General features: G+C 46.4%; 1 protein-coding gene across 1 annotated transcript in view; it reads right to left on the bottom strand.

Annotated features, from left to right (window-relative positions):
• The window catches only part of Aff1 (AF4/FMR2 family member 1), a 159,641-nt gene extending 137,314 nt beyond the window's left edge, over nucleotides 1–22,327 (bottom strand). Inside the window, exons 1-2 of the mRNA XM_032916179.1 lie at nucleotides 22,213–22,327; nucleotides 3,640–3,695 (exon numbers count right to left, since the gene is read on the bottom strand). Coding sequence (XP_032772070.1) covers nucleotides 3,640–3,668 — 29 coding nt within the window. The 5' untranslated portion in view covers nucleotides 3,669–3,695; nucleotides 22,213–22,327. The remainder of the gene's footprint in view (nucleotides 1–3,639; nucleotides 3,696–22,212) is intronic.
• Between the last annotated feature and the right edge of the window lie 296 nt (nucleotides 22,328–22,623).

The raw sequence follows: 22,623 nt of genomic DNA, 5'->3' as shown, positions 1-22,623 counted from the left end.
CGCACACGCATGCACACGCATGCACACGCGCACACGCACACACAAATAAATAAATGCATACAGTAAGAAAAACATATATGTTTAAAATATATCCCTGTCTCATAAAAGAAAAAGCAACACTTTCCTATCATTCTCCGGAGCCCTGGTTGTTCCAGAACTAGCTCTGTAGACCAGATTGGCTTCAAACTCACAGAGATCCCCCTGCCTTTGCCTCCACCAATCAGCTTTAAATAAAGCAAAATACTACTACTACTAATATTAGTACTGCTAATAATAGTAATAATAAGCCAGACATAGTGATGTGGTGTATGCTTTTAACCTCCTTAGAGAGACTCTGCTTCTAAAACAAAAGGATAGATAGATGATTGAGTGATTGGGTGATTGATTGATTCTTAGTCAGGTCTTGTTATGTAAACCTGGCTGGCCTTAAACTCTCTAGGTAGACCACCAGGCTGGCCTCAAATGCAGGGATCTCTTTGCTTCTGTCTCCCAGCTGCTAGAATTCAAGACATCTGCCTGGCTATTTGAAATTATGTATATATGCTTACTAATGTGGGGGTGTGTGAGCACTGGGACCCTTAGAAGCTGGAAGTGGGCAACAGATTTCAGGCAGCCGGGTTTACAGGTAGTTTTAAGTTATCCAAAGTAAATGCTGGGAACCAAATTTGGGTCCTCTGCAAGAGCAACAAGTAACATTTCTGAATCATCTTTTATTTCATTTTATTTGAAACACTAAGGTCTCATGTAGACCAGGCTGACCCCAAACTCTGATCTTCTGGACTTAGTCTCCTGAGAGGTGGAATTACAAACATGCACCAGGATTTTCTTTCTTTCTTTCTTTCTTTTTTTTTTTTCTTTTTTTCGGAGCTGGGGACCGAACCCAGGGCCTTGCGCTTGCTAGGCAAGTGCTCTACCGCTGAGCTAAATCCCCAACCCCAGGACTTTTTTTTTTTTTTTTTTTTTTTTTTTTTTTAGTATTATTTTATTTATATGAATACACTGTAGCTGTCTTCAGACACATCAGAAGAGGGCATCGGATCACATCACAGATGGTTGTGAGCCACCATGTGGTTGCTGGGAATTGAACTCAGGACCTCTGGAAGAGCAGTCAGTGCTCTTAACCGCTGAGCCATCTCTCCAGCCCCCAGGACTTTCTTTTTGTTTTGATTTTGACTTTGTTTTTGTGTCTTTGAGACAGGATCACACTAAGTAATGTTAGCAGATCTGAAACACTCTGTAGACCAGGCTGATCTGGAAATCAGAGAGGAGCCTACCTCCCTCTGCTTTCCCAGTGCTGAGGTTGAAGACATATGCCACCATACCCATATAATTTTCTTGTTGATAGGAGGACTTAGCTGGGCCTGGTGTCAATGCCTTTAGTCCTAGCACTTGGGAGATAGAAGCAAGCAGATCTCTGAGTTGGAGACTATCCTAGTCTGCGAATCAAGAGCAGACGGGGCTACAAAAAATCCTGTCCTAAAAACAACAATAGCAACAACAGCAACATGTAGTTAGGTTGTATTCATAGATGGATCAAAATAGGGAAAGGTAAAAGAGTTTGAATGTAAGGGGACCCAGGTTGACCAGATGGTTGGTTGGAGCTGGGCATCAAGTATACAGAACTGAAAGGCATCAAGACTTTACCTAGAGCCAAGTGACAAAGTATATTGGCAGGGAGAAGCCTTGGAGACCTGTAGACTAAGGAGAATCATCATCTTGACATTCTGGCAAAGGTGTGATGAAATCTACTGGGCAATCGAGACTAGAGGACTGAGGTCTGACCTAAAAGAGCCGAGCGTTCAAACCAACACAGAGGGTCAAGTTTACATAGTCCCAGGCTGCAGGAGGTGGAGACAGGAAGATCAGGAGGGCCAGTCTGGGCTATGGGTCATCCTGGGCTACATGAAACTCTTTCTTAAAGACAAGGCGTGGTTGGAGAAACTGCTTAGTGGTTAAGTGCACACACACTGCCCTTGCAGGAGACTGAAGTCCTGCCCACACCCTCTACAGAGTTCAGAATAGTTCACAACAACTGGAAACTACAGCTCCAGCTCCAGGGGAATCCAACACTTCTGGCCTCTAGGAGCACCTATACTTATGCACTGGCATGCATGTGTGTGCATGTGTGTGCATGTGCGTGTGCATGCGTGTGCATGTGTGTGCAAGACATTATGCAAGACTATAAAATCTAACACACATACACAAATAAATCTTTTAGAAAGAGAATATGTGTGCTGAATCACATGTATTCCATTCTATGTGACTGTGACTATAAGCATAATATTCCAGGGTTCCTGAAACTTAAAATTCTCAGCAACTGAAAATCTAGATGGCTATAGGCTATATCTGCAGATCATCCTCTTGGAATGCTGTGAAGGGCCAAGCAAAGCCCATATGGAGACCAGATCCACCATGAATGCTACCAGCTTACAAATTCTCATTTAAAATGAGAAAACCTGAAGCCACCTAAATGTCAGCTAAGAATACAGGCACGGAGTAGGAAAGACCTTTGGAAGCGCAGTCAAAGCCAATCTATGAAGGACAAGACATTTATGCAAGACCATAAAACCTAAGTGTAGCCAAAATTATGAACAAACTTAAAAGACAAAGGAGGGGCAGTTTTATACTCTGGTCTTAGAAGGTCCCATGCTGTCCCTGTGGTAGGGGAAGAGAATGTACCAAAATTCACAACAGGACCTGCAGATCACAGCACTGAATTCCATAAGTGACCCTCATAGGGGAGGAAGCAGGAAGAACAGACTTGGTCCTGAGTTCCCAGGTTCCGTTTCTTCGTTCTCAGTAAATACTAATTGGGTGGTGTGAGTCACATTTTCTTTTTTTAATTTTAATGTGTTTTGAATAGCTAATTTAAAGAACTTAACCATATCGTTGAAAATCCTTTCTGGATATCCATGGAGGTATTCTTCAAGAAAGTTACTACAGAGCACACATCACAAAGGTAGTGCATTCTACACAATTAACACCTTTCGCTTTGTACAAAAAAGGCAACTTCTAACTGCATATGCCGAGTAGAAGGGATGAGGGAGAGAGCAAAAGCCAGGTGTTAGAGGATTTTCTCCATGGAGGCATTCATTAAAGACACCCGTTAGCACAGCTTCAATGCCTGGTTCCTAAAACCCTAACGTATGCTCAGGCCAGTATCCTGAACACAGAATCTGATGATCTAGCTAACAGACCCACTTTTCCCTCCCTCCGTGTATGTTCCAGTTTGACACTGAACTTCGGATAAACCCCTAGCCCATAAATTACAGGGGTGCACCATCACAGCCCGCTAACTCCTGGAGATCTGCCTGCTTCTGCCTCCCAAATGCTGGGACTAAAGGTGTGCACCACAACACTCAGCTTAACTTTGCTTAGCTTTTAAAAAAAGGGGTCTCGGGGTTGGGGATTTAGCTCAGTGGTAGAGAGCTTGCCTAGGAAGCGCAAGGCCCTGGGTTTGGTCCCCAGCTCCAGAAAAAAAAGAACCAAAAAAAAAAAAAAAAAAAAAGGGGGGGGGGTCTCACTATGGAGCCCAGGCAGGCATCACCATGCCAGCTGGAACTTCTTAGAATATCAGATTGTAAAGTTAAATGTCATTTTAAATGTTAAATTCTTTGGAATCCTGGACTCCACACTTACCTGCTGCTGCTGCTGTCCTTAAAAGCCATTGCTGCTGGTCAGTGGAAGGTGTTCATCTGGAAGAAAAACAACAATCGTAAATATGAGTCCATGAGTAAACACACAGGCAACCTACCAAGGAGACGGAACTATAGAGCTCACATTTGAATTAGAAAGTGGCTCTTCACAAATACAGAACGGCTAAGAAATATTGTAGGAAATGCTCATCGTCCTTAGCCATCAGGGAAATGAAAGTTAAAGATGTCACGTTAATGCAGTCAGAGTGGCTAGGATTAAGGAAACCGAAAGGCAACAGATGTTGGTGAGATTCAAGGACGCCTCTTGCACTGTAGGGAGTACAAATTGGCGCGGCCACCGTGGAAATCAATGTGGCAGCTCCTCAGGACAGCAGAAATAGATCCACCATGTGACCCGACTACACGACTCCCAGGCATAGACCCGAAGAATTCTATTTCCTATTGCAGGTGTGTGCTCGCCCATGTTAATCAATATGCCTGCTCGCTGATGTTAGTCAATGCTGTACCCACAACAGCTAGGACATGGGGAGAGCCTAGAGGCCCATCAATGCAAGAATGGGTAAGGAAAAATGGGGCAAATATTTATAATGAAATTCTGCTCAGCTGTAACGAAGAATGAAATTTGTAGGTAAACGGTTGAGCTAGAGAACATTATACTGAGCGAAATAATGGAGGCCCAGAGATGACAAACGCCACATGATCTCGCTCACACATGGCTCTGAGGATCAGATCTTACATGTGTGTGTTCAGTGAGGTGAGGCCTCAGAGCACACGAGATTAGAAAAAGACCATTGGTTGAAAGGAAGAGGAAGATCTTAAGGGATGGTAGAGCGCAGGCGGCATGATGGGGGGGGAGGGGAATGCTGGCAGGGGGTTAAGTTGGGAGAGAGATGGAAGGGTAGAGCAGGGGGTGATGGGGAAGGGGTAGACTAATACTAAGGATGTTTGAAAAAGACGAACAGGAATCTACTCTTCTGTAAACTTCCATACATTTATATGGAATTTAATTTGACCCAGTGTCAGGTGTGGGATACCTTCCCCTAAGTTATTGGCCAGGGCTATCCATGAGAGTACATGGCCTACTCTTGCTCTCAGTTGCCCACCAGGTCTTCCTGGTAAGACCCTATTGCTAAAGACATGTTTGTTATGGTCCTGACTAGAAAGCTTTCTCCTACTGGCTAGTTTTCCTAGTGCGGGAAGGTGCTGTGCTGGGAGAGAAAAACTCATCAATGGTCGTATTCACTTTGAAATCCTGTGAACGCAACATTCACCAGTAATGGGAAAATGCTCACAGATACAACAGTAGACAAATACGCTGTGACCTACTGGTTTCTGAATGGATTTAAGGTCACTCCACAGGAGGAACACCTGATATTGTAATTCTGGTCCAAGATCCAGGGTTGGGGGTTCACAGATTGCATGGGCAGATCAGCTACTGTGTGTGTTTGAAACAGGGTCTTACAGCACATAGATAGCCTGGAATTCACTATGAAGATCAGGCTGGTCTAGAACTTACAAAGATCAGCCTGCCTCTGTAGGGAGGATTGAAGATGTGCACCACATCCAGCAAACCCAGTATATTATTCTGTTACATATTATCTCTGTCACATAGTACCTCTGTCAGTCACATAGTACCTCTGTCACATAGTACCTCTGTCACATAGTACCTCTGTCACATAGTGTCTAAAGTTGTATCTCTCTACTCATAGACAGCGCAGCTCTCCGACCTTATCAGTGAATTTCTTTGTGCAATGGATGGCGGTTAACCCAGTAATTCATATGGGTCAAGTGCAGAGAAAAAGTGTTAGTGGAGTGCTCGCACCCAAAAGGGCCATCTATATTATATCCCCTCCCCAAGGCTCAGGGATCATCTCAGAAGAGGGAAAACAAAGGTTAGAAGAGCCGGAGGTCAGGCAGGACTGAGAGGAAGAGTTGTCTTTCAGACTTGAAGGGACTACTTATCAGTCCAGCACCTGAGTTGCTTGCACAAGACGTGGGTGATATCGAGCCCCACCCGTAACTGTGATGCTCAGGCAGTTTTCAGTAAGGGAGAGTAGGTTTTCCAGCGTGGGTCGAGCAGACTCCAGTGGATGGGTTCCACACACAGTAGCATAGAGCAGCACAAATAGAAGTTCATGGGAAATCAAGGAGAAAAGAACATGAGGTTTGGGGGAAGGTAGATGGGAATGGATCTGGAAGGAGCTGAGGATGCTCCAAATGCATTGTACGACATTCTCAAAGATTAAAACTATTTTAGAAAGAAAGAAAATTGTTCTCCACTAACTTCCTAGTTGAATGACCAAAACAGCATATTTTAGGAGTCAAACATTACTATGAATTTTGAGACTGCTACTCAAAGCATTTTAGAAGGAAAAATATGCACAGGTTTATTATGGGATGGAGGGAAAGAAATACCATTTTCCAGTGTCAACTTCGGGCCAAGCATGATGTTAAACCCAAGAGAACAGCTGATTTTCATGTAAGACTGTAAGGCTTTGAGAGAGAAAAAAAAGTAGGGGAACATATGCCCCAGCCCCTATGCCATGCCTGCTGCTGCCTGGGGTCACAATGCCTATAATTATTAAACATGAATTAAATGTAGCTAGGTGTAGAGGTACATGCCTATAATCCCATAAGAGTTCAAGGCTGGGCTAAGCTATATAGTGTCCCTCTCTCTCTCTCTCTCTCTCTCTCTCTCTCTTTTCTTCTTTTTTTCTTTTTTCCAGAGCTGGGGACCGAACCCAGGGCCTTGCGTTTGCTAGGCAAGCGCTCTACCACTGAGCTAAATCCCCAACCCTGTCCCTGTCTCAAAAAACAAATAAATAAGGCGTCTCCTCCTCCTTTCTCCTTTCTCCCTTTAATTTTAAGTGGGGTCTCAAAACCACTGTATGAAAGAGGTTGCCTGATCTCCCTGCCTCTACCCCCTACAAGTTGCAATTGCAGGCATGTGTCCTACACTGACTTAAAATAAAATTCTTGGTTGTTCTCTGAAAGTGGGACTGGATTTTAGGAAAACGCATTTGTTCTGCAGTCTGTGCAGGCGGCCTTGGTACTATCTGTGTCTAGGAATAACTGAGTAAATATCAGCAGCTGTTTCCCTTCCCTCCTGTCCATTGGCTGCACTTAGCACTAACTTGCTTCACTGTTGTCTGTTTCTGCTTTTCTTCAAGCATTAGTAAAGACAAAGTAGGTTGCCAAATTTTCTTAATCATTTATCACTATTTGATACAAATAGCAATGCTACATGAAATCTGTAGTCATTTTCAGTTGTCTCCTGTAATTACTTTAACTGTTACAATTTCTTCTCAGGCTGACCCAGGGTGCAGAACTTTCCCTAGGCAATGCTGGCGGTACTGATAAGGCCTTTGATGTCCCTCTTCTCGTAATTTAAACCAGTAACTACAATGTTTCCATGCTGGTAGACATTATTTGTTACTGTTATCTTCTCTCCCAAAGGCTACAATGAAGCAGATGGTACATTACCTTTCACTCAGACCACAGCAGCTGTAAGGTTTTCAGGGTCAAACTTCTTTTAGAGTCAGTCCTCCAGCCAATTACAGAGGCCTTAGACAAGTTCTACAATCTCCAACTCCATATCCCTTTTCATCCTTCTCTGACTTTGTCTCCCTTTTCTCTTTTTCTCTCTTTCCATACTGCTAATAGTTTACTTTCTGCCCCCTCCCCTCCCTGCACACAAGATTATCTGTGTGCAATATTAGAATTGTGTTGGCATTATTCTTGATAATACTTCTGTAGAAGCATCTGAAGAGTCTTAATGGAACTCCCACATATGATTCCACTGATAAAGAAGTCCAAACTGGGGCTGGAAAGATGGCTCAGCAGTTAAGAGCACTGACTGTTCTTCAGAGGTCCTGAGTTCAATTCCCAGCAACCACATGGTGGCTCACAACCATCTGTAATGGGATCTGATGCCCTCTTCTGGTGTGTCTGAAGACAGCGACAGTATATGCACATATATAAAATAAAGACATCTTTTTAAAAAAGTCCAGGGGTTAGGGATTTAGCTCAGTGGTAGAGTGCTTGCCTAGCAAGCACAAGGCCCTGGGTTCGGTCCCCAGCTCCGAAAAAAGAGAAAAAAAAAAAAGTCCAAACTGTGTGTAAAGCAAGGGTGCCTACCCACAGGGCCCTATGATGCTGTTAATAAATAGCACAATCTAGAATCACATGGGTAGGGAATCTCAGCGAAGGACTGTCTAGATCTGTGGTCCTGTCTGTGAGGACTAATTTTTTTTTTAAAGAATATATTAAAGGCAGGTTACTGGGAAGCTGCTCTTGGGTGGATGAGTTCACTGGCCCCAAGAAAGGAGGCCAGGAAAGTTGCCATGGGGAGAGAAGGGAAGAGAAAGAGAGAAAAGACTTGCATGCATAGAGAAAGAAAAGAAAAAGGAGGTGTGAGGACTCTCTTGATTATGTTTTAACTGAGGTGAGAAGACCTACCCACTGTGGGTAGCACCATTCCCTAGGCAAAGAATGCTAAACTGAATGAGTGGAGAAAAATGAACTGTGCACTGGCAAATGCACATTAACTTACTGTTCTTTGCTCTTGATTTATCTCAAGGTAAAGGGACCAGCTGTTTCAAGTTTCTGCCTGAACTTCAGGAATTGTGATTCATCGAATAAATCCTTTCTCTCCTAAGTTGCTTTTATTAAGGTGTCTTATCACAACCATAAAACTGGTAACACTCCCAGCTCCTAATCCAGTCAAGAAGAACCAGAGAGTAAAGCACACATCACTGCCAGCACTAATGTCAGATAAACGTCAGATAGGAGGCACACATGACGAAACGCTAGGCAAAACAGATATCCCACCCCAAAAGCTGCTGTAGAGAAAACCAAAACTGGGATAGAGACTTTCTGAGAGGAACTGAAGTGGGATGCTGAAGTCTCATAGTGGTTGATTAGAGAATGCAACATTTGAGGACTCATTTAAAGGATGAGAGAAGCAAGCCCTGATCACCAATTCAAGATGATCCCAGAGGCTAAGTGGGAACTGAAGCCCAGTACCAAGGTGCATACGAAGGCAAAGAGACCACGGCCTGTGCAACTCATACCCCCAACTTAGTGGAGAGCACAGGCCTTCTGCAACCACAGAGGTAGGACTGAAATGACTGTACCATGAGGATACAGGGTTTAATCTCACAGCGTCGACCAGATTCTCCACAAGATCTGTGTAATATGCTCATATGTGGCTTGCATAGCTAGTATATAGCCACTATATCAGATGTAAGTTGAGACGGAGGGTCTATTATACTTGGAAAATTATTCTAATCACTGCAAAGAGAAATCATGCAGAGTTCAGGTTAGTAGCTCTCTTTTTAAAGTTGTCTTTAAATTTGTTTTTTTGTTCGTTTTGTTGAGACATAGTCTTGCTATGTAGCTCTGGCTGTCCTGGAACTCACTATGTAAATAGACCACCCAGCAACTAGATTTTACTATTTATTTTTATTTTATGTATGGGTGTTTTGCCCGCATGTATGTCCGTTCATCATCTGTATGCCTGGTATCCAAAAGAGGGAATTGGATCACCATCATCACCATCATCACCATCATCACCATCATCACCACCACTCCACCACCACCACCACCATCGTTGTCGTCGTCGTCGTCGTCATCATCATCATCATCATCATCATCATCAAAACCGGAAAAGTTTTAGTTCAATGGCTGACTCACACAGAGCACTTCCTAAGTGGTGGTATTCCAGTTTGGTGTGATTGGTCATACCCAGAAGGTCCCACTTTTGAATGGACGGAGTGAATTAGTCACGTCTCAAATTGCATGATCACGACCTAGTTTCCAACGGCAAATATGACAGGGTCTACAAGAGCCAGAGGGCGCTTGAACCAGTCAGTTTCTATTCATCTCTACTTCTTCTTTTCCTCCCCCCACTCCCAAGAGTAGCCGTCCTTGATAGTAAGCAACGTGTTGGGGTGACCCATGATTCTCACATTCTCCCCAACAGCCTCCTACCACCATTTTCCAGAATTCCATCCCCCCTCCCCCAAAAAAGACCCCAAATAGACTTTGTGGCTGTGACTTCTCCATCCTCCGGTGCCACATGGACCCACAAGCCAGGAAACCAACACTGGAGCACAATTTATATTTCCGGCCAACTCCCACCCACGTCAGGGGTTCTGGTACTCACACCAGATACAAGCACACACCCCATGTCCGCTCTGCTGAAGTACACGCCCTTAGAAAGCCGACCCCCACCCCCGACTCCTGGAGCTCGGTGTTGTAATATGCTTTCAACAACTCTCCAAAGCCACAACTCGCTTCTGGGATAACTGTAAGAACTAACAATGGACTGGATATCAAGTGACAAGTGCTTGGCCCAAGTTTATTTTTCCTCTACAGCAAATCCAAGAGACTTCCGGCTATGGCGCAGGAACCGACTGCTCTGCTCCGCTCCACTCTGCTCCGCTCCACTCTGCTCTGTTCCCCGCGTCGTGCCTGTCTTCTTAACGTACCAAAAGCCTGATGCTAGAGCCAGACATCTAACTCATACTCAAGGCGAAGAGGAAGAGTGCGGGAGGAGGGGGCGTGGTGGGCCACCCAAAATGTCCTCCTTTTTTCAGGAAAGGAAAATCCTTCCTCAAAACTAGACCATCGGGGTTGGGGATTTAGCTCAGTGGTAGAGCGCTTGCCCAGCAAGCGCAAGGCCCTGTTCGGTCCCAGCTCCGAAAAAAAAAAAAAAAAAAAAACCAAAAACCTAGACCATCAAAATCCACATCTAGAAAACAGCCCCTTTCTACAGCTTCAGTAAACTGACGGAGAGGGAAGATGGCCCAGCCTCTAAGGCTGGCGAGTGTAGTTCCATATAAAGGTAGGGTCCACAGTAACAAGAATAAATAGGAATGGGTGTTAGCATTTCTTCTAGGCTCCGCCCTACGGTTACCTGGCAACAGTCAGGTGTGCCTGACTCACTATAAAAGGGGCTGCTTGGCCACTCCTCTCTCTCTGGCTCTCTTGCTCTCTCCTCTTGCTCCTGCTTCCCCTCTCTTCCCACCCCCCTCCAAGTGCCCGTGGCCGTCCTCTATTCCTCTCTCTGTTTTTCTCTGTCTCTCTCTCTCTGCCTTTCTTTCACACCCGACTTAACTTGTACCTCAGAGGAGAAAGGAATGCTTCAGCATGGGCTTGCAGAGGCACCCCTGTCCCCCACACCATACTGCACCTCCCTCAAACATATCCCCTTCTTCCCTATTTTTTTTAATAGAACACAACTATAGATATTAGGCAAAAAATTAACAGGATAAACCTTATGTTAACTTTGTCTTAGTATACATTAGAGTATCTGAGACCAATTTATATTAAAGTGTATTTTTATTTCTTAACTCTCCTCGATGAGTTGCAACTTCAGAAGCAATGGACAACTCTAAGGAAACTAACTGTTCTGGGCACAGCAGAGCAGTTGAACATATGAACTCGCTGTGCTTGGGGCAGCATGCACAAGGCCTGGGCAAGCTCAGGTCAGACGCAATCTCACCATGGAAAGGGAAGTGGGCACAGAGTCCTGCCCTAGCTGAAGAGCTATTGGTTATCGATAGTTCCCAGGAAAGTGAGTACGTCAGTTTTCTCTAAGGGTGTTGTCTCTAGTGAGACCATTCTTGTGGTAAGCCACACATCCAAGAATACTTGGGTTTGATTAGTAGGGAAGTCGGATAAATTCTGGGAGGAGTGGAAGGCGAGGTGACTCTGTCCAGAACACATTGTACCTAATTCTCAAAGAACCACTGGAAAACGAAAGAACGAAGTTAGACTTCCCAGTAGCTGGAAATCTCTCAAGCTGGAAGCTTCCCTCCAGCCCTCCTCAGTACAGCACACAAAGAATGAAGTAAGCCAGCTTCGATTCGGTCAAGCCTCTGAGAGGTGAAGGAAATTTGCCAGCATAGCATAGTCAACCGGACATGTACAACCCCTAACTTAGAACAGCTATGACGGTGGCTCAATACAAAATAGACTGCACATACCTTTAATCCCAGCACTTGGGAGGGAGGCAGAGGCAGGCAGATCTCTGTGAGTTCAAAGCCAGCTTGCTCTGCATAGTGAATTCAGGACATCTAGAGCTACAAAGTGGGACTCTGTCTCAAGGGGAAAAAAAAAATGTAGATTCAATTAAAACATTTTGAAGGGCATCACCATTCCTCCCCTAAATTAGCCGTTCATTCTGTTGGTTTGTTTTTTGAGACAGGGTTTCTCTGTGTAGCCTTGGTTGCCCTGACTCTGTAGACCAGTGTGTTATTCGGGGTTCTCTAGAGTAACAGAACTATGGAATATATATATATATATATATATATATATATATACATATATATATATATATGGATGGAATTTATAGGAATGACTTACAGTCTGTAGTCCAACTAACCCAACAATGGGCAGCTGTGGATGGGAAGTCCAAGAATCTAGTTGCCCGGTCCCACAAGGCTGGATGTCTCAGCTGGTCTTCTGTGTAAGCTGGAATCCTGAAGAAGTAGGTTCCAAGAGAGGTGCTGGCAGTAAGGGCAAGCAGGAGAAGAATGAATGAATCCTTTGCCCATCGTCCTTATATAGGCCTCCAGCAGAAGGTGTGGCCCAGATTAAAGATCCACCTCAAGATCTGGATTAAAGGCAAGGGCCTTCCAGCCTGAAGACCTGAACCACAGGGGGCTCTAAATCTGTATTGTGGTTCATTCCAGATACAATCAGGTGGTCAACAGGGAGTGGCCATCAGAACCAGGCTGGCCTCAAACTCTGTCATAAAGATCCATCCGCTTTTGCATCCTCAGTGCTGAGATTAGAGGTGTGTGCACATCTCAGACACCCCCAGGGAACGAGTTACAGCAACGACTCACACAATTCACCTGTGGTGGCCGATCTCCCTGTTAACCTGGCTAAACCGGAATGAACTAAAACCCAAGTACCTGGGACACCTGCGAGGGATTTTTTTCCTGGTTGGATTATTTGAGGTTCTATGATCTCCAGGTAATGAATTCTTCTATTCCTGGGGAATCCCTTTTGTACTCTCCTTAACCAAGTCCCCGCTGAGGCAGGAGGCGTCCTGCACCCTTCCAGCCTGGCCCTAGAAGGGATTACTGAGAGGTGCAAGCAGCAGTTGAAACTGAATCCGATTTGGAAACAGAGTCCCAGCTGGGTATGGTGGTGCACACTTGTAATCTGACACTCCAGATCCTGAGTTCAAGGAGAGCCTATCTCAGAGACAGAGGTGGGTGGGAATACATACACCTATATTTTAAAATATTTTATCTATTTTTATGTATGCATTAGTTGCTTTTCTTTTGCTGTGATAAAGCACCATGACCAAGGCAATTTACAGGGGGGGGAGGGGGGATTATTGGGGCTTATCAACTCCAGAGAAATAAGAGTTCACCATAGCAGGACCCGTCAGCCACAGGCATGGCAGCGAGGCCAGCTGAGACCTCACAGCTCCAACTTTGAGCAGGAAGCAGAGGGAAGGGACTTGAAAGGCCAGCATCTAATGACAAAGTTCCTGCAGAAGTACCAAGTGGGACCGAGTGTTCAAGCACGCAAACCTACAGGATTCCCATTCCCATTCGTGTTTTGCCCATATGTATTTGTGCGCCGGTGTGCATGCAGTGCCCTCAGTGGTCAGAAGAGGGCGGAGATCCCCCAGACCTGGAGTTACAGATGGCTGTGAACTACTGTGTGGGGTTCTAGAACGGAAATGGCTCTTCCCAAAGAACAGTAAGTGCTATGGCCTAAAGAGTCACTGCTCTAGCCCCCAGGTTTATGCATTTACTGTTAAAAAGGAAAAAGGGACAGCGAGATAGCTCGGCAGGTTAAAAAACAACAACAATGGTCACTATGCCTGGCAACTTGAGTTTGATCCCTGAGACCCACATTTTGGAAGGAGTGAACCAATTCCCACAAGTTGTATTGGCATTTTAGTCTAGGCTCCGGCCCACAGTTACCTGGCAACAGCCAGGTGAGCCTGGATCACTATAAAAGGGGCTGCTTGCCCCTTCCTCCTTCTCCCCTCCCTCTTTCTCTTCCTTTTTCTGTCTCTACTACCCTCTATGCTCCCCTCCCCACATCCTGTATTTTATACGTATTTTATGCTATAGCATCGTGTGGCTGGTACCTCAGGAGGAAGGGATACCTTAGCAGGGCTCCCAGAGGCTCCCCTTCTCTCACACCTGACTGCACAGCCAGACTTACCTCTGGTTTTTCTCTCTTTTTATAAAACATAGCAAGTTGTCCTTTGACCTCCACATATATACATATACATATACATATACATATACATATACATATACATATACATATACATATACATATACATATACATAGGCAGGCATGTATTCATACACATACATATGCACGCAGAATAAATAAATAAAATTCGAAAGTCACCACAACATTTCCCTTCAAGAGCAAAACTATCACACACTTACCAATCGTAGCATTTATGATTTTCTGTCCCAAGTACCCACATGTTTAGTGGTTTAACCTACTCGACAGTAAGGAAAGTGCTGCTATGTCCCTTCCCTTCTCTCAGAGACAATTAATTCTCAGGTCTGTGGCATGTCTTACAAGCAGAGGTGCCAAGTGTCTTCGATACAGGTTACTCTCAAGAACAGCCTTGGGAAATGCAGCTAGCGTCTACTTCTGCAGCAAAGAGGAACGTGTTTATTATACAGTGTGATCAAGACAGTATCTCCCCTGGAGTACAGAGCAGCTGTACTGCCAATTATAAAGGGGGGGCGTTCCCTGAGCTCTGGATTCCCTCCTGGAACACAGCTCCCGGAGATTGCAGGCAAACCCTTTTGCAAATCGGCACTTAGGAAACAAGAGTAAGAAAATAAAGTACTCCAGCTACACCATTCTGAATGACAAAATCACTCTGCTATCACCCAGCAGTCTCCAGGCAGGTTAACTTGTTAGCTTGTAAGAAGGATAATGTAACATCTTCACATTTCTTGTCCAGAAGCTAATTGTTCTCCAGGCAGGTTAACTTGTTAACTTGTAAGAAGGATAATGTAACATCTTCACATTCCTTGACCAGAAGCTAATTGTTTTGCCCGGAGTCTGAGAAGTAGCAGGAGATACATTAAAGACCCACAAGCCTGCACATCCAGGGCAGAACTGTGCCGTTAAGCCTCTGCTACAAGAAACGGTGCTGAACCCGGTTCCAGAAATAGAAGCAGCAACAGCTCGGGGTTACAAATGCAAATTCTGTGCCAGCATTCACAGACACACCAGAAACAGCGACTGTGGCACTAATGGGGACATCTGTGGCTCTGATGTATGTAACACCTGAATCCCTGTATCAACACCATCAACACATACACCCAACTTATCTCCAAGGCTGTTGGAGATGGTACAAGGAGGACTTTACAAAGCATGTACTATTCTTGAAACCCACAAATAGGGCTTTCGTGATTCAGTGAGGATTTCTCTAAACTGAAGAAGGCAGTTTGTAAGGAGCGTATGTGCAGAGGCCAGAGGATGGCAAAAAGCCCCTCTCTATTCCACAACCCCAAGAAAGAGACCTGATCTGTTACAATACTATATACCCAGCTCTTTGTGTTTAATTTAGTATTTGTGTGTCTTTTGTAAGACAGGAGTCTCACTGTATAGACCAGGCTGGCTTTGAACTCACAGAGATCCACCAGCCTCTGCCTCACAAGTCCTGAGATGAAAAATCTGGACTGCAGTGCCTAGCAGTATAGCAAGAAAGGGACTTGATAAGTAAGTTGTTAAGGCTACCCTTGAACTTCTCTTTTCTTGAGATTTTGTTCATTTTTATTTTTATGTGTGCAGGTATTTGCTGTGTGTGTGTGTGTGTGTGTGTGTGTGTGTGTGTGTGTGTGTGTGTGTCTGCACATGAGCCCTCAATGTCCTCAGAAGCCAGACGAGGGTTTTGGGTCCCTTGAGACTGCATTGCAAGTGACCATGTGGGTACTAGTGATTGAACCTGGGTCATGTCAGCCAGTGCTCATAACCACTGAACTATCTCTCCAGCCCTTACCCTTGAACTTGTGATCCTCCTTGTCTCCGTTTTAACATGGAGTTACAAATCCATATTGCAGGCCCAGCTAACTTAAGATCCTTAGTACAGATAAATACAACATGTCTGTTAAATAGGTCTACGTAATGTTCTCCGTATGCATAGCATAAACCGTGGAGGCATAAAGACATATCCGGGATGCTAGAAGAAAATGCTTATACCATAGTAGTGATGAGAAGTACTTAGCCAAGGAGAAAAACTATTTATATTTTAAGCCAAGCTGTAATTCTTGAAAAACAGGAAACCACATATCAACATAGCCAACAGAGTGTACCATACTAGAAAGTGCACCAGGCTTTGAGTCAGAGGCGAGCCACTCAACTTCAGCCCAGTTTCCTGATTTTAGAGGGGAAAATAAACTTGATTGAGAGCTACAATTAGGTGTGCTCGGTAGGTCATGGGAAGTAAACACAGACGTGCTCTCTGGGAATGTACCTGATTGTTCTTTGAGGATCAGGGTTTTACCACGATGTCATGCTTAGATCACTGCCTGGCACAAGGAAGATGCTCCCTTCTCAAGAAGTATCAGGACTGAACAAGATATTTCATAACGTTAGCTCCTTTCAGGCTCCACTCGTCACAAAACTCTTCCAGTAGGAAAAAGTCACTCTATCAAAAAACACTTAGTCATATTTAAAATGGGCCAGTTAATTTCAGAACATCAGCTGACTTTTCTTCCCTGGAGAATACTACTGAAGGAGAGCTGTCCTGAAGCCCGCAAGAGGAGCTCCTATTAGCGGTCCTGGCCATAGTCACTCAGTGTCAGTTCTACAATGATACACTGTAAACATGAGCAGTGGAGGGGTTGGAGGGGTGGGGGCTGCAGGGGCTGCAGGGGCTGTGGGGGGAAGCTGCAGGGGTTGTGGGGGCTACAGGGGGCTGCGGGGAGCTATAGGAGGCTGCAGGGGCTGTGGGGGAAGCTGCAGGGGTTGTGGGGGCTGCGGGGGAGCTATAGGAGGCTACAGGGGGCTGCGGGGGGGCTGGAGAGCTGTGGAGTGCTGGGAGAGCTGCGGGGGCTGCAAGGGGAGGCCGCAGGGGCTGCTGAGGGCTGAGGGGGGTTCATGGGCGTGGGGGGGGCTGCGGGCACAGCTCAGTTAGGTGGTAGAGTTCTTGACTAGCATGCACCAGGTCGATGGTTCAACTGCCAGGCATAGTGGCCTAGGGCTGCAGTCCCTGGACTTGCGGTAAAGGCTGGAGTTTGTGGCCAGCTACACGGAAACCCTATCTTAAAAAACGGGGGCGGGGGTGGGGTTGGAGATGGCGTAGTGGGTAAGGTGGGCCGATGGGCAAGTATGAAGACCTGCTTTCAAACGCCTCGAACTCGTGTGAAAAGCCGAGTACGGGCTCACCTGTGCTGTAATCCCAGCACAGTGAGGGACATGGACAAAGGGTTGCAGAGTTTTTCAGAAGCCAGCCCAGCTCCAGACTCGGCGGTAGGCCCTGTCCTCGTAGGCCCTGTCCTCCTTTCAAACAGTCAGGGAGTAGAAGAGAATACTTAATATTCTCCTCTAGCCTGCACACGAACACGTACAGGTGTTCACACTAGCATCTACACGTGCACATAACCCACGCATACGCACACGCAGTTAATCATTAATAAAAAAAAAGGACTGGGGTTGGAGATTTAGCTCAGTGGTAGAGCGCTTGCCTAGCAAGCACAAGGCCCTGGGTTCGGTCCCCAGCTCCGGAAAAAAAAAAAAAAAAAAAGGAAAAAAAAAAAAAGGACTACACGGTAAGACCCTGTTCCCCGGGCTGCTGAGATAGTTCAGTGGTTAAGAGCGCTGGCCGTTCTTTTCAGAGATCTGGAGTTCAAACCCCACCAACCACAGGGCAGTTCCTGCTCTATTAAAACAAACAAACAAACAAACAAAAACCAAAACAGCAAAAGCCAAAGCAGCACTGGCACACTTCTGCAGCCTTAAGAGTGATGTCTCTGGGGGAGCCATCCCACACAAATATAAATTAATTTTGTCTTTTATTTTATTTATTCCTTGGAGAGGGATTTTGAGATAACGTTTCTCTGCTGTAGCCCTTGCTGTCTTGCAACTGGCTCCGTAGACCAGGCTGGCCCTGAACCCAGAGAACGGCCCAAATCTGCCTCCCAAGTACTAGGATTAAAGGTGTGTGCTACCACTACCACCATCACCACCAACACCACATCAGGCTTTTAAATTCTTTTTTTTTTTTTAAAGATTTATTTTATTTATATGAATACACTGTAGCTGTCTTCAGACACACCAGAAGAGGGATGGTTGTGAGCCACCATGTGGTTGCTGGGAATTGAACTCAGGACCTCTGGAAGAGCAGGTCTGTGCGCTTAACCACTGAGCCATCTCTCCAGCCCAGGCTTTTAAATTCTTAATTTATCTGGAACCTGGGATGGTGGCACACACAGGAGGCAGGCAGGCGAATCTGTGAATTTATGACTAGCCTGGTCTACAAATAGGACAGCCAGAGCTGTTACACAAAGGAACCCTATCTCAAAGAACAACAACAAAACCCCCAAAACAACAACAAAAAATTCTTTATTTTATGTATATAATTACACTGTAGCTTGTCTCTTACACACCAGAAGAGGGCATCGGATCCCATTAAAGATGGTTGTGAGTCCCCATGTGGGTGCTGGGAATTGACCTTTGGAAGAGCAGTTGATGGTCTTAACCACTGAGCCATCTCTCCAGCCCCCCAGCTTTGGCTTTTAAAAAGTGAAAATATAGGACTATTTCAGGATTTGCATTTTAGCATTCAACTAACTCCATAGGAGATTACGCAAATGTGATGAAAGAGCGGAGCAAGGAAGTCTTCCTGTTATCTTCCAAGAATAATAAAAACAGGCTGGAGAGATGGCTCAGCGAGCACTGGCTGCTCTTCCAAAGGACCCATGTTCAAATCCCAGCACCCGCATGGCAGTTCATAACCGTCTATAATCCCAGTTGCCAGGGATCTGACACCCTCACACAGACATACGTGGAGGTGGGACATCAATGTAAATACTTTTTTAAAAAATTAAAAAAAAAATAAAAAACAAGTTTCTTTTCTAAAGCTGGATTTTAACTGGCAGTGTGGCAGTGCATGACAGGAATCCTGGCACTTCAGAAGTAGAGGCAGAAGGTTTCTGAATTCCACGTTAGTTCCAGCTACACAGTAAGATGTCTCAATGGGGCCAGAGAAGGATGTTCTTATGGGACCCAAGTTCAGTTCCCAGCACCACGTGGGGGGAGGGGAGGGGGCTGTGCTCTTGGCTTCCCTCCAGTTTTAGGGGCTCTGACACGGTCTTCCAGTTTCTGTGAGCACCACATGCACAGTATACTAACATACTTGCAGATAAACATTATACATAAAATAAAAACAAACTCTTAAAAACAGACTTGTCGGGCTGGGGATTTAGCTCAGTGGTAGAGCGCCACCTAGCAAGCGCAAGGCCCTGGGTTCAGTCCCCAGTCAAAAAAAAAAAAAAAAAAAAAAAAAAAAAAAAAAAAAAAAGAAAAAAAAAAAAAAACCAAAACAGACTTCTCTGCAACAAAAAGAGGCAGATATCATGGTTCATGTCTGTAATCCCAGCACTTGGGAAGCTGAGGCAGGAGTGTTTCAAGTTTGAGACCACTCTGGCCTATGATAAAATTCTAGGTCAGCCTGGGCTACACAGACTGAGACCTTTTCTCAAAACAAAAGCAGCAAAACACAAGGAAAGAAAGGGCAATCTTATAATTTTTTCAACTCTGAAGGTTGTAATTTACTGAACAAATGTATGGATAAATATGTATCCATATATGCCAGGTGTGGTGCTGCACACCTTTAATTCTGACACCTGGGAAGCAGAGGCTGGCAGCTCTCTTGTGAGTTGGAGGCTAGCCTGGTCTACAGGGGAAGTTCCAGGATGGCCAGGGCTACACAGAGAAACCCTTTGTTGGGAAAACCAAAACAAAACAAAACAAAATCTGTGCCTAAGAAAAATGCAACACATACATATGTTTTTACCATTTTGCTATTTATTTATTTTTTATTTTATGTACATTGGTGTTTTATCTGTATGACTGTGTGTGTGTGTGTGTGTGTGTGTGCGTGTGTGTGTGTGTGTGTGTGTGTGTGTGTGTGTGTGTGTGTTGGATCCCCTGGAACTGGAGTTACAGACAATTGTGGGCCACCATGTGGGTGCTGGGAATCGAACCTGGGTCATCTGGAAGATCAGCCATCTCTGCAGACCCACGTATGTATATATCCTAACTGAATGTCTTCCAAAGCTAAGGGAAGAATGCTCACTGGGTATAGCGACACAAGCTTGTAATCCCAGCGGAGGCTGAGGCAGGAGGGTAGCAAAGACTGCCTGAGCTACACAGTGAGATTCTTTGAAAAATCAAAAACAAAAACCAGAAGGAGACAGAGAAGGAAGAAACGGGACCATCTGTTAGTCAGCTAGCTATTTGCAAAATTCAGTTAAACCAAGTAGGAAACAGAAGAAACAGCAGGTTCTGATGCTGTCTGATTACCCCATAACGGAACAGGGACTTCAGGAGGCGGGGCGGAGTGGGGGGGGGACTTTGTTCTGCATACTGTGAGGAAAGCGGTAGTTAAAATGGCCTGGACTTTATTTTGCTATATTATCTAGCTTTGTAACCTAACAGAAGACAACACGATTCATCAAAACTGTCTTTTTGAAAGGTGGAAGAGTTAGGAAAATGAACGAAGCCAAAGGCCCTACCTATAGAAACGCACTCTCTACACAGATGCATAAGACATTAACACCAATACACGACCAGCCCAGCTTCTAGATAGATGGCAAAGACACTCTCAGGATCGAACCTGCAGGTTCCACATCCCCAGCACCACCAAACTTGTGATATTTCAAAATAAAAACAACCATCCCTGCCTAAATTCCGTCTCTCCTTCAAGGTCTCATCTGACGCTCCTCACCTCAAAGCCATCCATCCAAGTTCCTGCTCTCCTCAAATACACCGAGTTCAAATGAGTGTCCCGAGCTTTAATTAGTCCTTGCCTTCTCTCCTCTCCCGGGTCGTTAGCTTCCCATTCTCCCAGCTCCTTTATGCGTGCTTCTCTTCCCCACACAGCCAAGAAGTCACCTTTAAACGAAGCAGGTGAGCCATTAAGAATTTTTAATCTTCACATGTAGAATATTCTATTTCTAGAATATTCACTCAAGGAATCCTTCCCACTAAAGATGAAGGGCGAGCTAAGCTAAGGAATACATTAGAGGAAGCAGACACTCACGCGGGGCCAAATCTAGGTATTCGTAAGCCTCAGGGAAGAACTTGTGTCTTTTTTCCTCTGCGAGCCGCCAACTGAGACCTGGAGGCTGACCCCGCCTAGGTCTGAGAGAGGGATGCCACCCACCCCCACTTTCCGTGCATTCTGCAGAACCTTGCCCTGAATCCTGCGCCTAAGTCCTACCCCTCTGGCTCCTAGCACTCCTCCAGTGCCTCCATTGCAGAATTCTCACTTTGCAACTGTCCCAGGCAGCACTGCGTCTGCATCTCGGCTCAAGGTTCCGCACTGAAGGTTTTCAATGTGCCAAGTTCCTCCGAGGCCGGTCATACCCCCCATGGCGCACCAACAGGATTAAAATGATCCCACCCTACCCTTCAAAAGAGTACAAAGCAAGGCAAATGGAACCGCCGGCAGCCAGGGCTTTCTGCCAGCTCTGTCTGGTTCTCGGAAGATTCGGACACAGCCCCAACCTCCAAAGCCCAGGGTCTTAGGACGATTTGCATAACCGTGTTGGTGGAAATACTCAAACCGCAAGGCGCTGGCAGAGCCCCTCGGGGCTTCGTTCGTGGAAGTAAGGTTCCACACAGGAAGCATTTGATTCGTCGTCCCCGATCCGTCGTCCTCTCTAAGTCCCCGACCCAGGACGAGCGAGACGCAGCCACAGAAGACCCGAAAAAAGTGGAGAAAAGTGTATGAGAGGGGGCGGGGGAGGGGAGCGTGCCGAGAAACTGGCCAATCCTTGTTCTTAAGACGCTGTCTCCCTCCGTCCCAGACAGCAGTTCCCAGAAGTGCCTCCAACTTTCCCAGGCCCGGAGGACACTGACCACCGCCGCCGCCTCCTCTCCATCACAGTTAGAGGGGATGAGTAGGTACCACCAGTCTCCTGCCATAGGCTGGGGGGCAGGAGGGTCGGAAGCGGAGGAGGAAAGAACCTGGCTGTACTCCTGGAGAAACTTCTGGGACTCGTGTGTTACGCAACTCAGGAACCAGACTCCGACAACGGGACATTTTCCCGCAGGACCCGAGGCTCAAGGAAGCGAGGGAGGACGATCGACCTCTCAGGTCCCTGTCCCCTGGTTTCTGGAAGCTACCTGCAGCGGAACCGCAGACAGGGGCGGCGCACCGGGCTTCTGCGCTCATTCGCCCCAAAGGTTCCCACCAGGAAAGTAGCAAGGCCGGCGCTCGAGTTAGCGTGCGGGCTGCCGAGAAGTTCGCGACTGCGGCACGCGGGACCCGGAGGGTCCCCAGACCCCAGCCCGGGACACGCAGGATTCCACTTACCTTCCGGCTCCTTTGGTCCTCCAGTCCTTGCTGGGACGTCCTCGTCACCTCCCTTGACCTGTTGAGATGCAGGGACGCGGATTCGGCTCTAGAGCTGCGGGAATCCGAGGGTGCAGCCCGCACCAGGGTGCGTGCAGGCTGCCGAGCGCTCCAGGCTTTGCCAGCTCCCGGCTAGCCAGCTTCGGGCATCGGCCGCCCGGAACGCCCGGAGGCTCAGGCCACGCCCTCTGTGCCAAGCCACGCCCCTCGCCTCACCCCACCCCCACCGGCCCGGCTCCTCCCCAGCCAACACCCTCCGGCTGGAGCCACCCCAAAAGCCAGGGACACCGCGGCCCTCCTGCGGAGACACGGGTGGGAGGCTCGTGGGGGGAGCTGCGGCTCTGGAGGGAACGCGGCAGTGGCCGCACGGAC

The sequence above is a fragment of the Rattus rattus genome, chromosome 11 (genome assembly GCF_011064425.1).
Source record: "Rattus rattus isolate New Zealand chromosome 11, Rrattus_CSIRO_v1, whole genome shotgun sequence".
Lineage (NCBI taxonomy): Eukaryota > Metazoa > Chordata > Mammalia > Rodentia > Muridae > Rattus > Rattus rattus.
Note: the sequence above shows the minus strand (reverse complement) of the source record. Positions and strands in the feature narration are given on the sequence as shown.